Below are 12,066 nucleotides of genomic sequence, written 5' to 3' on the forward strand. Positions count from 1 at the left end.
GTTATCAAATTAGAATGGACTAACGAGAGAGAGAGAGAGTGTGTGTGTCCTAAAATTAAAGTTGCTCCTCTCAAAGACGAATATGAGATAGTGAAGAAGAGAGGCAAGGCTGCAAGTGATTGACAGTGTGGGCCAAACTTAAAAGTATTCATTTCAAACATATATCGGTGGTTTTACATTTTTGTCCCACACTCCCAAAACATGAATGGTAGGTAAAGTGGAGACTCTAAATTGTCCGTAGGTGTGTATGTGACAGTGAATGTTTGTTTGTCTATGTGTGCCCTGCGATTGGCTGGTGAGCAGTTCAGGGTGCACCCTGCCTCTCGCCCAAAGACTGCTGGGATGGCCTCCGGGGCGCCCGTGACCCTAGTGAGGATAAGTGGTTCGGAGAATGAATGAATGTCAGCGGGAGCAGTAGTGCTAAGCAATATGGAAATGTCAATTATTTATTTATAACGTTTGAGTGATTTTGATACCGTGAACTATTTAAAATAGTGGTATAAAATGGTAATTGGTCCCGTTCTATGAATGACCTGTTCTTATGCTAAAAAGTCATTCATTCACCAGCCTTGCCAAACAGCAACAACAACAACAACCATATTGTGACCAGCCCCACCAGAGACGTTCGTAGGAGACTCCTCGCTTCACAATTTATAAATGTTTTTCAGTTCATGCCTTTTGGAAGATGAAATATGTTCAACAAATCGTCAGAGTCAGTTGCCTCCATACAGCCTTTGCGGATTAAAAAAAAAAAAAAATCTGGATGACTGAATCCACACATCAAGATCGTCCTGAAATAAACTCAAATAAATGGTTAAGCTTGATGAATTGCCCGTCCCTAGTCTACGGTGTTGACTCACGTGGCTTTGCCCTCCCGCAGGAAGATACAGGAGAGGGAGAACTGCAACGTGGCCGACACAACCTTCTTGGAAAGAGGCTTGAACTTGAGTTTGACGTCCGTCTGTGTAGGCATAGGGCTGGCGTACTGCTTCATATTGATGCTGCTCGTTGCCAGGGCCTTACGTCGGCCAGACGGAGACTCCTGTACGAGGAACGACACGGAAAAATGGTACAGGAATTACAATCCAATTTTATGACAGCCAAGTTTAGACAGACAACTTTTCAAAATTGGTGCATCACAGCTGGAACGGAAGACTCAGCGTTTGATCAGCCTGTGCCTTTAAAACAGAACCTAGCAGAGATAGGCTGTTGTTATCCGCAATTCGATAATTCGATGTCTTGAGTGGGACAGCGACAACTGCTTTTGACACACCAGGACAAGAAAAGAGGAAGTCTGGTGTTGAACTTCACACCCCTTGTCCCGGTATCACAAAATACCTACATAGAGTGCTGTCACATTAACATGGTCAAAATGGAAGAGGGATAAAAATTAAAAAAAAAAAACCTCGCACTTTTCTATCGAAAAGCAGCACACAGTTGTCAGTGGGAGATCACCGCCATCTTGTAGCCACTGTGAATGGAGCCTGGAGGAGGACCCCTCTCTCGTCAGCTCGAAGCACAAACAAAGCTAAAGCGGCGCTTTGGCACGACATGAATTGGAGAGCCCATATACATAGACACAAACGCGGGGGTTCGATAACGCGATGATAGCATCCCGTAACGTTTTCCCAGACGTCTTCACACACACACAAATCTCGGGAAGATCTAACTCTGTGAAGAAAACTCAATCTGGCGCCTTATCGCCAAGGTCCTCGGGGGATTTATTCACGCACACGCGCACACACACACACACACACACACACACACACACACACACACACACACACACACACACAAACCCAAAGAGTGAGGAATTCAGTGGTAAAGATGCTGGCTGGTCATGCTGGTGAAAAGAGGCAAAAGACAAGAAATATGTTGTGCATATTGTGGGGGTGTCAGAAAGGGGCAAGCAATATAACAGCTTTGCGCTCTAGCCAAATTCTGAAAACAAAAACAGTGCGGTTCAGCCAGTCTAGCGGACGTCAAAGCCAGCAACGCGCTTTTGGCAGTCATTGGAACCTTGACTTATGATTTGATTCATTTTGTGACTATGCTCTTAACTCAAAACAGCTTTCCACACTGAAATGAATTGAAATGCCACTAATTGGTTCCAGTCTCGAGAAATGCACCAACAGTTTTTTTAGGATAAAAATTGGATTCTACAGTATTGTAATGTGTAGAAGATTGACAGATTCTTTTTAGATTTCTCTTTTCATTGCCGGTCCTTCCCTTTGGAATGGCCTCCTGTTAAACATTAGGCAAGCCCCCTCTCTGTCCATCTTTAAAACTTGTCTTACAACATTTTTGATTCTTTGGCTTTCATTTCAGCATGTGACTCATCATTGTTTTGCTGCGTTATTGTGTTTACTGTTTTTATGTTATTAATGTATTGGTTTAACTAGTTTGGTTTTAGATCAGAATTTTACTTTATGTACAGCACTTTGTATGTAGCTGTGGTTGTTTATTAATCCCCCCGGCATCAACGTCCACAAAAAAATATACATAAATATCTTCAGTTGTTAGTTAAAGAAATGCACGTCAAAAAGACAACAACCTCAAATTCATCAATAAAATCAATTGTGATGAATCAAAAGCGATAAATTGTGCGTGACATTAGGCGGATTGCAACCAAACGGGTGTTAAAGCACAAAGTAGAAACTAACCAAAACATTTAGCTAGATACAATGAATTAATGTTTAGATTGTGAGCAACCAGCCAAAGGGCTTTAACGTGATCCAAGGAAGAAAGCATTACATCTTGGGCTAGATCTGTTTAACATAGTAAAGAGGCGCATTCTTCTTTTCTTTTCTTTTTTGCTGCCATTGAATTTGGCAGGGATCGACGCTCTCAGACTTCCCGCTCACTCAAAAGGATTATGTAAAAACCGGCCTCTCTCAAGGAAGGGCTGTTACGGAAACTCCAGACATTCATGGAGGGGGAAAAAAAAAATTGTGGAGGACATAAAGGAAAGTCGCCTTCCTGCAAGTGATCATGTGAAGAAAGCTTTCATGTCTGACGGCATTTTGGCCAGGCGGGACCGCTCTGGTGGTCTGCATAATAAAAAAAATTATATATATACTAGCCTTCTGTAACTTCCACACCATTCACCTGATTTGGAGGTTAACATCCTAAAATTAAAGCTGAAAGTCTGCAGTTGAAGCACATCTTTTTGTTATTGGTGTTGTTTAGAGACAAAAAAAAAAAAAAAAGTGAGGGTTGTGTCAATGTCCCAATATTTATGGACCTGACTGTAGGAAATACTTTGTGTGAGATTCTTTGGCGCAAATCTGTTTCATTCCTCCTACCATTTATGCCGTTTGTCAGATGCTAAGGCTCATAAAAACGTTGCTAATCTGAGCTAACATGGCCGCTCTGCTTACCTAATGGCCTTGCATTTGCACTTCAAAATGGTGGACCTTCATCCAGCCTACCTGTCAAGACTTGGGCAGGGAAACTGGGGCTGGGAGCAGTATTATGTCAATTTCAAATTTTAATCACAAGATGGCAAAATTCAGAAGGGCTCGCTCATTTTTAGAAACAGGCAGCTAACACGAAATTACTTGGTTGTTTAGTTTCACACTTGCAGGCATTCAGGAGACAACTATTTATACACAAACAAACTCACTTTAATATTACATGTCCACCTTAACAATCAATTGAAAGTGCTTCGATCAGAAGCCCAGATTGGCGATAACTATTCCCCCTCAATTTTACGTTCAAACATCTCCCGCCTATCTTTTCATCTCTACCCACAGTCATCATGCCTTCCATTTCCCACCTGCCGCGGAAAATAATGAAAAGTACAGAAGAAAATCGGCCACTTGACATTTTGACGCTGACATTTGAGCCTCGTCGCTCGAGACGTAGCGACGTGTCCAAAGAACATCCCGTCTGGAGATGAACATGAGGGCTGAGAGGGAGGGGAGGGTGGGAGAAAAAAAAAAAAAAGAACTCTTATCGCACCGCAGATTACACCCAAGCTATTATACTAAGCTAATAGCGCGTGTAGATACTTTATGAATGAATTTGCTAAATGCGGCAAACACTTAAGACGAAGGGGATTTGCTAAAGATGACAATGGCAACGAATAGAGCGAGGGTGTGAGGGAGGGGTTCTAATGGGAAATACTTAAGGACATGCAAATGAGACGGCAAAATGAATGACATAAACATTTTGAGAGATTTGCACCAGAGCGCCAAAACAATGGAAATGGCCTTCTTTTCCCCCAGATGGTGCTTGTCAATCAAATATAAAAAGGTGAAAGGTGGGGATTAGAGTAACAATGTGCAAGATGAAAGGGAGGCGACAATGTGCAAGTTTCATTTATGGCAGAGGATAAGACTATCAATATGCTTTCGGAGAATAAATAATAAGTATCAATACTTGTAGTGTGCAACAAGATGATGATGATGATGAAAGAAAAACACCGGGGAGGGAGGAAAGGAGTGAGGGGTGGTGGCTGTATGCTGCCCCCTGGTGGCATCTCCTTGCAAATGAAGCACAAAAGAAGATGACAGTGAGGAAAACAGTTACTGACCCATCTGCAGGTGAAAATCCATGACAGAGAAGAGACCATATAAAAATAAGTCATTACTTATTTGTAATATTTTTACCTTCCCCACCCACATCATGCTTTACACGTGGGCTGCAACAACCGATTATTTTAATAATTGCTTAATTTGTTTGGGGAAAAATAAAGAATCGGGATTTTAAAAAACATTTTTGTTTTTTATTCTGTCCCTTTATTGAAAAAGAGGACATTATTTCAAACTGAGCGAAATTGCATATACATAAATTAATTGCAGGACTGGTTTATGCCAGCTGGCCCTGAATCGATCCACAGATGCTCCCCTGGTGGGGGGCAGGGGTCAGGGCGGCGGTAGTGCCCAGGAGGTCCCGTTGAACCCCCTCTGCCCCAAAATGCCAATGGGACGGGCGGGGTTGGAAAAAGGAGGGGGCAGCGGATCCGTTTTGGACTGGAGCTGTGGATTAATTAGATTGAGTGCTAAACATGAGCTAACGTCTTTGTGAAGACCAATCATCTAATGGCTTTTTAACAGACAGTCAAACGTCAATTTTTTTCTAAAAGGAACAAACATGGCCCCATGTTTATCCTTGAGCTCCAACGTTACACTGTCTGCTGGGAAAATCATCACCCAGGTTTAGGGTCTCTCATTGGAGACAACCGCAAAAAAACTTGGTTTAGTTAAAAGTGCTTCATGGCCAAGTAGATCGCTGAGGAAGAAGATGCCGAAGCGATACGCCGCAACGCTGTCCGGAAGTGATGAATCGCATCCAGCTGATGATTATCGGACTTAAGCCTCGACGCCGCTGTGGAAACAAAAACAATCCTGAGCGGGGCGCCGACTGGCAAAGGACAAACTGAGGTCACGGCGTTTCAGAATGTTGACAGAAGCGCAGGAAAACGTTTGGTCTGTGAAAAACAAGTTGCCAGTATATTCATTTTTGTATTTTATTCACTTATTTATTGATAATTATACTATGCAATGGGCCACATTGATCTATGGCCATTTCTGTTGTATTTAGAAACAAAAACGGAATGGTTCAAGACTTTTTAAGAGCACTTCCCAAAAATGTAGGTATGTTCCGTTAAAAATTGACGCCTATTCATGAAAGCTATGAAAAATGTCCCGTTTGTCAAGGTGGTAGTGGATTAAAAGCCCCCCCGCCACATCCGTCGAAACTTGAAAGCAGGTTGAAACGTCCACTGAGACATAACAACGATGTAACATCTCTTTCATTTGCATTCATGCCATTTAGATATAACAAACAATAAACTCAATTTGGTCTTCGGGATAACCCTCGGGGGAGTGCCGATTAGCCCCACATCCCGACACCCTAAATCAGCTGCCTGTGGCTGGAGTCAGCAGATTGGAATTGCTTGTGTTGGCGATGGTGGTGGTGTGTTGGGGGGGGGGGGCACAGTGCCATTGCGCTCCCCCTCAAGGTCACAGTTATTGGAAATAGAGATGTCCAACGTACTCACATCTCTCTTTGAGCGCAAGCACAATGGAGTGATTCCTCTGCGACTCCCCTGATAACTGATAGAGCGCGCCAGCTTTACATACCACCTATGAATGCGGAACTATAGACCACATACACACGCAGATTAAGACCAATCTATAGCCGCTATTATTATATCCAAGGATTTATTTTTTTTTTTTGCCTCAGATGTGTGAATGCATGTATTATAGGCAACAATGGCCATAAAAAGGCATGCCAAAATTACAATTACAATGGTCTTATGATTGATGCAGCGATGAAGGAGCCCTTGCTTCTCCATTTTCAGAGTGATGCATCAAAAGATCCTCCTCCATTTGATGCTTTGCTCTGTGCTCAGTAAGCAAAATAAAGCTTGATCGTTTTGCGTAAAATACCATGTTTGGTGTAAATTGTTCCAGTTGGGACTCATTTGGACAATTTTTTGCCAAGTAAGGTTGGTCAAAGTACTGCCCAAAAATTGCCGAAAAGGCCCTAAAACTGTTTCATCAATCCAAAATGGCAAACTGTGTTTTTGCAGGCATGGCTTTTTGAGGAGTTTAGTCATGACTGTAATGCCTCCCAAATTTCAGACTGCTGGAAGAAAACGGTTTTTGGGCCTGAATTATCAAAATATTCCAGTAGGACAACTTTGCCTTTTAATGTCGCCTGCAAATGGCCAAATGGGCCCATAAATGGCTGCAATAAACTTCATAGTTTTTGGGCATGACTTCATGGGGTCTACTCATGAAAACACATGCACCATATTTCATGCTCTTTAAGGAAACAGTCTTCTGGGATTCAATTGTTCTCGTAAAACAAGTATGTTTTCGAAGGATCCCTGAAAATGACCCCAAAATGACCTTTCCAAAACAAAAGTGGTAAATTTGCCTTCTTGAGACGTTCGTGTGGATCTACTGATGATAAACACGCAGTACAATGTACATTTCCAAAGAGAAACTGGCCTTGGGGGCTGACCGCCCCCGCCTTAAAAACAAATAAATAAATAATCCGAACCCTCAAAAATCATTCCCTCATACTGTCAGTCAACAGAAAAGTGAGAAGCAAAAACAAACAGCGAAGGAAAGGTGAGAGGACGACACACAGGAGGAGTGATTAGTCTCCACAAGAGCAGGATTAGGCTTCCTTTAAAAATGTCAGATTACAGCAGCTGTGTTTTTTTTTGGGGGGGGGGCTGAACAGAGTGACACTGAGCTACCTCATGACCTTGTTTCTCTAAACACCAAGGTATGCGAAACTAACTTGTTTCCTGCGCTGCCCAATGCCAGCTAGATATCAACACGATGCGCTTATTGGACAGAATCACGAGAGAAGCCCCTTTCACACAAAGCATTTCAGACTTTTTCACACAGAATGCAATCCTGAGAAAGAGAGAGTGAAAATGTTTGAGCAACAATGTGAAATTGGATGTTCTTGTTTTGTTTTTTGTTTTACAAAGTGGAGATCAGCATATTTAGGAATTTGCAGGTCACCTGCAAAGCCTTTGTTCCGTGTTTGGACTTTTCACACAAAACGTCACAGAAAAAGCTGTGAGGAAGAGCTTGACAGGGCCTACTTTTTGACTCAGTTGGCATATTTTTTGTTACTGCAGGTTAAGTAATACTAACCTTCAATCATCCAGCGTGTTTGGGGGAACCTGGGAAATTTGCAAGACGAATTCATCATTCAGCGTCAAACACTTTCACACAGTCCATCACAGAGTAGCGAACCAAGAAAAACTTTGCGGGGTCGTAGGAAGGGACTCTTGCGAGTCATTATTTGGTGTATTTTTGTTTCTGTAGGTGAGTAAGTAAACTTGATATCATGTGATATATTTGTTGAAAAATGAGTACATCATATGTCAAGACAGCAAAAAAAAAAAAAAAAAGGCTTCCAGAGTTGCTATCTGCTGTCTCCCACCCCGGCCACATCATCTCTGAACGGCGCACCCCTGCCTCGTCTTATCGGCGTGTCCAGAGTGCGCTCCTCTTTCCAACTCTCCGGGTCTTTCTTTTTGGGTGGCCCCTGGTGTGCCCCCCAACACGCGCTCAGACCGACAGCGTACTCTTCAGACAGGGGGCTAATGGGAAAATAAATTACCAGCCGGCAAAAAGCCCTGGCTCGGCACTTCTGCCGGATGGAGAGCGCGGTGTGCGTTGGGGGGGGGGGTGCTTCAGGAGAGAAGGAGTGGTCAGGAAATGGGAAGGAGAGAAGGCTAAAAGACAGAGGTGGATATCAAGGGAAGGGGAAAGGAGAAAAAGATGAGGGGGAAAACGGAGGACGGGGAGATGTGGCAAACCGGGGGGACGGGAGAGAAAGGTCGACGGGATTATAGCTGGGAGTTCATCCCCGTTCTATGAAGTGCCTGCTCATCATTTTCCCGCCATTTCACCATCGCTTGCCATCATCAAGGCACAAAGCGGCAATAACATTACCACACACATAAACACCCTGTATATAGAGCCACCGAGCTAACACCCTCAGCTACTGCTATCTGGGATTGATTATTCCCCCTGCATGAAGCAGTACCTCCGATATCAAGCCAGCAGATCGCCGATGCCCACACTCGTGTGACACGTGTGTGTGTGTGTGTTATACATAAAATTCTTATTAATCCAGATATTTCAAGATTACGCATCAATTTTATCTCATTCTCACAATTAGCATGGCTTCAAGCATTGATTTTTTTTGCTAATTCATTACAGCGGCATCTAATGACAACCTCCTGGTAAATCTGCAATAAGCCTCTCCACATATCCACTGGCTTCTCACTTTAAGGGTGTGTTTGTTTAAAGCATTTTTGAGATGTGGCGGCGGTATGATAGGGCCCTAATCCAGAGCAAAGCTGATTTGTGTAAAGTGTGGGTATGTGCGGGGAGGGAATAGGGTGGTTTGGAGATGGCCTGTGACAAGAAACAATTGCCCCGAGTGAGAGTCTGCCTCTGCGGCGGCCCTGCTCTGTGACAAAGGTGTACTCTCCATGCTAAGTGACAAATCTGCGGAGACAAAGAGCATTAGCGGGGGCCATGCTCTGCTCCACTGACTCCGATTGTGGAGCAGTCAAAGAGAATCTAATATGGATTTTAAGAAAAGGAGAGGCAGAGATTAGAATGAAAGAGAAACAATGAACACCTTCCACCGAGGGGGAATTAGCCGAGGGATTGGATAAGGAGCCGGTGCGCCTCGGTGTGCGCGCGCGTGTGTGTGTGTGAGCGTGTGTACGTGGTTGTTCTTTGACTTTTTTGTGTTCCAAAAGAACAAAAGGGCTCCGTCGGTTTTGTTTATGTACAGACAAAAGCTTAACACGCTTGTGGTACATAAAAGAAAAGCCTTAACGTGTTTCAAGTGTCTAGCAGTCAGACGTTAAAAAATTGTAATAACTTGCTTCAATGTTGACTCCAAATTGACAGTGCAAATGTGTTTCTTTAGCTCAGGGATTCTCAAATGGTTTGTAGTCGCTGTTTTCAGTAAATTGTTTTATACTTATGTCCTGGATCCGTTTTCATACGAATGTTTACTATAATTATAAATTCATGACTGAGTTAACTTAAGACCGTGATGCATTCCAACCTGAATTCCAAATTAAAGTGCCAATGCCGATCAAAGCACATTTTTAAAAGCACACGTTTTGTTTTGTTTTTTCACACTCAGTAAGTCTATTAGCATTTAAGCCATTTTTAGACCAACAGCCCTGAATTTCGAAGACAGCAAAGATCAAAGCCACTCACCAATAGTTTGTTTTCATGAAGCAAATGTCAACATCCATTGATTGCAAATGTAATGTTTACAACACTTCTGAGCCAATACTAACTGTAGTTCAATCGACCAATTGTCTCGATCTGTCAAATAAGAAAGTAAAAATAATAATAATAATAATGAAATTGCCTGTATTTAAACATATGAGGTTGAGCTCGACAGGGGCGGTATGTCAAGTCAAGTCAAGTACAACTTTATTATCAAAATGTTTTTAATAACGGATTAGGACTTTGAAAATCAGCAGTCATGGTGAATAGTGACAACCATAGATGAATATTATTGTTCGAGACTGTTGTCGAATTTATGTGAAGAGATTTGGTGAAACTGACAAGTTGCAATTTTTGTTCAGATTTTCGCTGTACCAGGCCCCCAGGCCTTGAATTCGCCATCTGTGTTCACATGTTTTCAAAGTCTGTTTTTGAACAAAATGGTTTTGTTTCCTTTGTTCCTAACGAGTATGTTGCTTGCATGACTTGTGGCACGCCTAATACAAGCATTTCTTTTACGACTGGAATGTGCCCTTCCTTCGCCACGTCCCCCCCCACAACCACTCTTCGACACCCAAAGGCCTTCGAGCGCCAGTCACCTCAAATTCCTGACCCGGTCACCTCTGGGTGTACAGATTTCTATCCCTAACAGAGACAGCGCGTGTTTTTTTTTTTTTTTTTCCAAGAGGGGGCTGGGCATGCCGACTGTCAGTGGCCGGCTTAGCGCTGGCATCGGAGCACGTCACAAGACCTCATTCATTGCCACTCGGCAGAACAATCGCCTCTGTCTCCCAATGGCTGCGCCTGCGTCTGACTTCTCTGTGGTGCTAGAGCAGACGCACACAGGGAGGTAATGTCAAAGAAAGTAGCGCATAACTAGAATTTTGCACAGCTATTGGTTTGGAGAAACAAATGGTGCCATCCAAGCAACATCTTTTTCATGGACAGCCCCTGTTTATTTCAGCAAGAAAATGCCAAACCACATCCTGCACGTTACAACAGTGTGGCTTCGTAGTAAAAAGAGTGAGGGTGCTAGACTGGCGTGCCTGCAGTCCAGACCCGTCTCCTATTGCAAACGTATGGCATGTAATGAAGCGTACAGCTAAATCGGTACATCATGCAAGAATGGGAAAGAATTCCACCTATAATCAAAAGCTTCAACGATTAGTATCCTCAGTTCCCAAACATTTATTGAATGTTGTGAAAGGAAAAGGTGATGGAAGACAGTTAAACATGACCTTGTCCCAGCTTTTTTGGAGCGTGTCACAGCCATAAAATTCAAAGTTAATGATTTTTTTCCTAAAAACAAAGTTTGTAGTGCATTCAATTTAAACATAGGTTGAACATGGTTTTCAAATCATTATTTATGTTCAACACTACGTCCCAACTTTATTGGAATTGGGTTTCAAAGTAGCTAAAGCACGAACGCATCTGTGCGATGACTTTTCACCACAAACTAGGCACCGATCAAATGTATGCATTGAGGGCTGTATTATACTTCTATGCAGTGCTCGAGCACAAACACACACACACACTTTCCACTGCCACAACCAAAAACCTGGCACCGATTTTGAATATCTGAAGAAGCGTGCATCAGCGGTGCTCAAACATCAATAGGCGCACCAAAACCTGTTTTCTACGCAGCACTCAAGCATACAATGGCACATGTACATTCCAAACAACTCATTCATCTGTTTGGCTTCTTTCGCCTCAACCGTCACCACCAATGCACGCACCAGCCAAGCGGGTCAAGCTTGTGGATAAACATGGGGATTTGCCGGCTGCGATATTTTACGGGCGACACGGGCTCGTCTCCATCGCGGGCAGCCATCTTAAGACGCGCAGAGGCAAAATAAATAACAGAGAGGGTGACAATAACTCCTCTGCTGCTATCGTCCATTTGGCGCCTGATGGGACAAAGTCAGCAGTTATAATGCAACACTGGGCACCAGAAGTCAACGTAGGAGGAGACACCAACCACGAGGTGACAAAGATGACCGATAGCGGAGTGGACACACACACACCAACATCCACAAAACATCCACAATCACAACCTTCAGGGCTTGAAGTTCAGCAACAGATGAGTTGTGGCACATATAAAAAAGAAAAGTTATTAGGGTCAGACCAATATGGATTTTTCTTTTTAGGCTGATGCTGATTCCGAAATCCGGCAGAATAAGTCGGACAATTAATTTTAAAAAAAAAGACAGACTTCAGATGGTGAGGCGATGAGCAATCTCAAAAGCTCTGATGCGTATTAGATCTATTAATAAAGTTGGTCCTGTTTTCTTATCACCCTCATGAGTGTTTATGTCTCAAATAT

The 12,066-nt window shown here is 43.1% G+C and overlaps 1 protein-coding gene across 3 annotated transcripts in view; it reads right to left on the reverse strand.

Moving 5' to 3' along the window:
* ehbp1 (EH domain binding protein 1) overlaps positions 1-12,066 on the reverse strand; it is a 110,967-nt gene that overhangs the window by 84,887 nt on the left and 14,014 nt on the right. For all 3 annotated transcript variants that reach the window (XM_019888095.1, XM_019888096.1, XM_019888097.1), the window contains exon 6: positions 861-1,042. In XM_019888095.1, coding sequence (XP_019743654.1) covers positions 861-1,042 — 182 coding nt within the window. The remainder of the gene's footprint in view (positions 1-860; positions 1,043-12,066) is intronic.

Source organism: Hippocampus comes, unplaced genomic scaffold (assembly GCF_001891065.2).
Source record: "Hippocampus comes isolate QL1 unplaced genomic scaffold, H_comes_QL1_v1.1 scaffold136, whole genome shotgun sequence".
Taxonomy (NCBI): domain Eukaryota; kingdom Metazoa; phylum Chordata; class Actinopteri; order Syngnathiformes; family Syngnathidae; genus Hippocampus; species Hippocampus comes.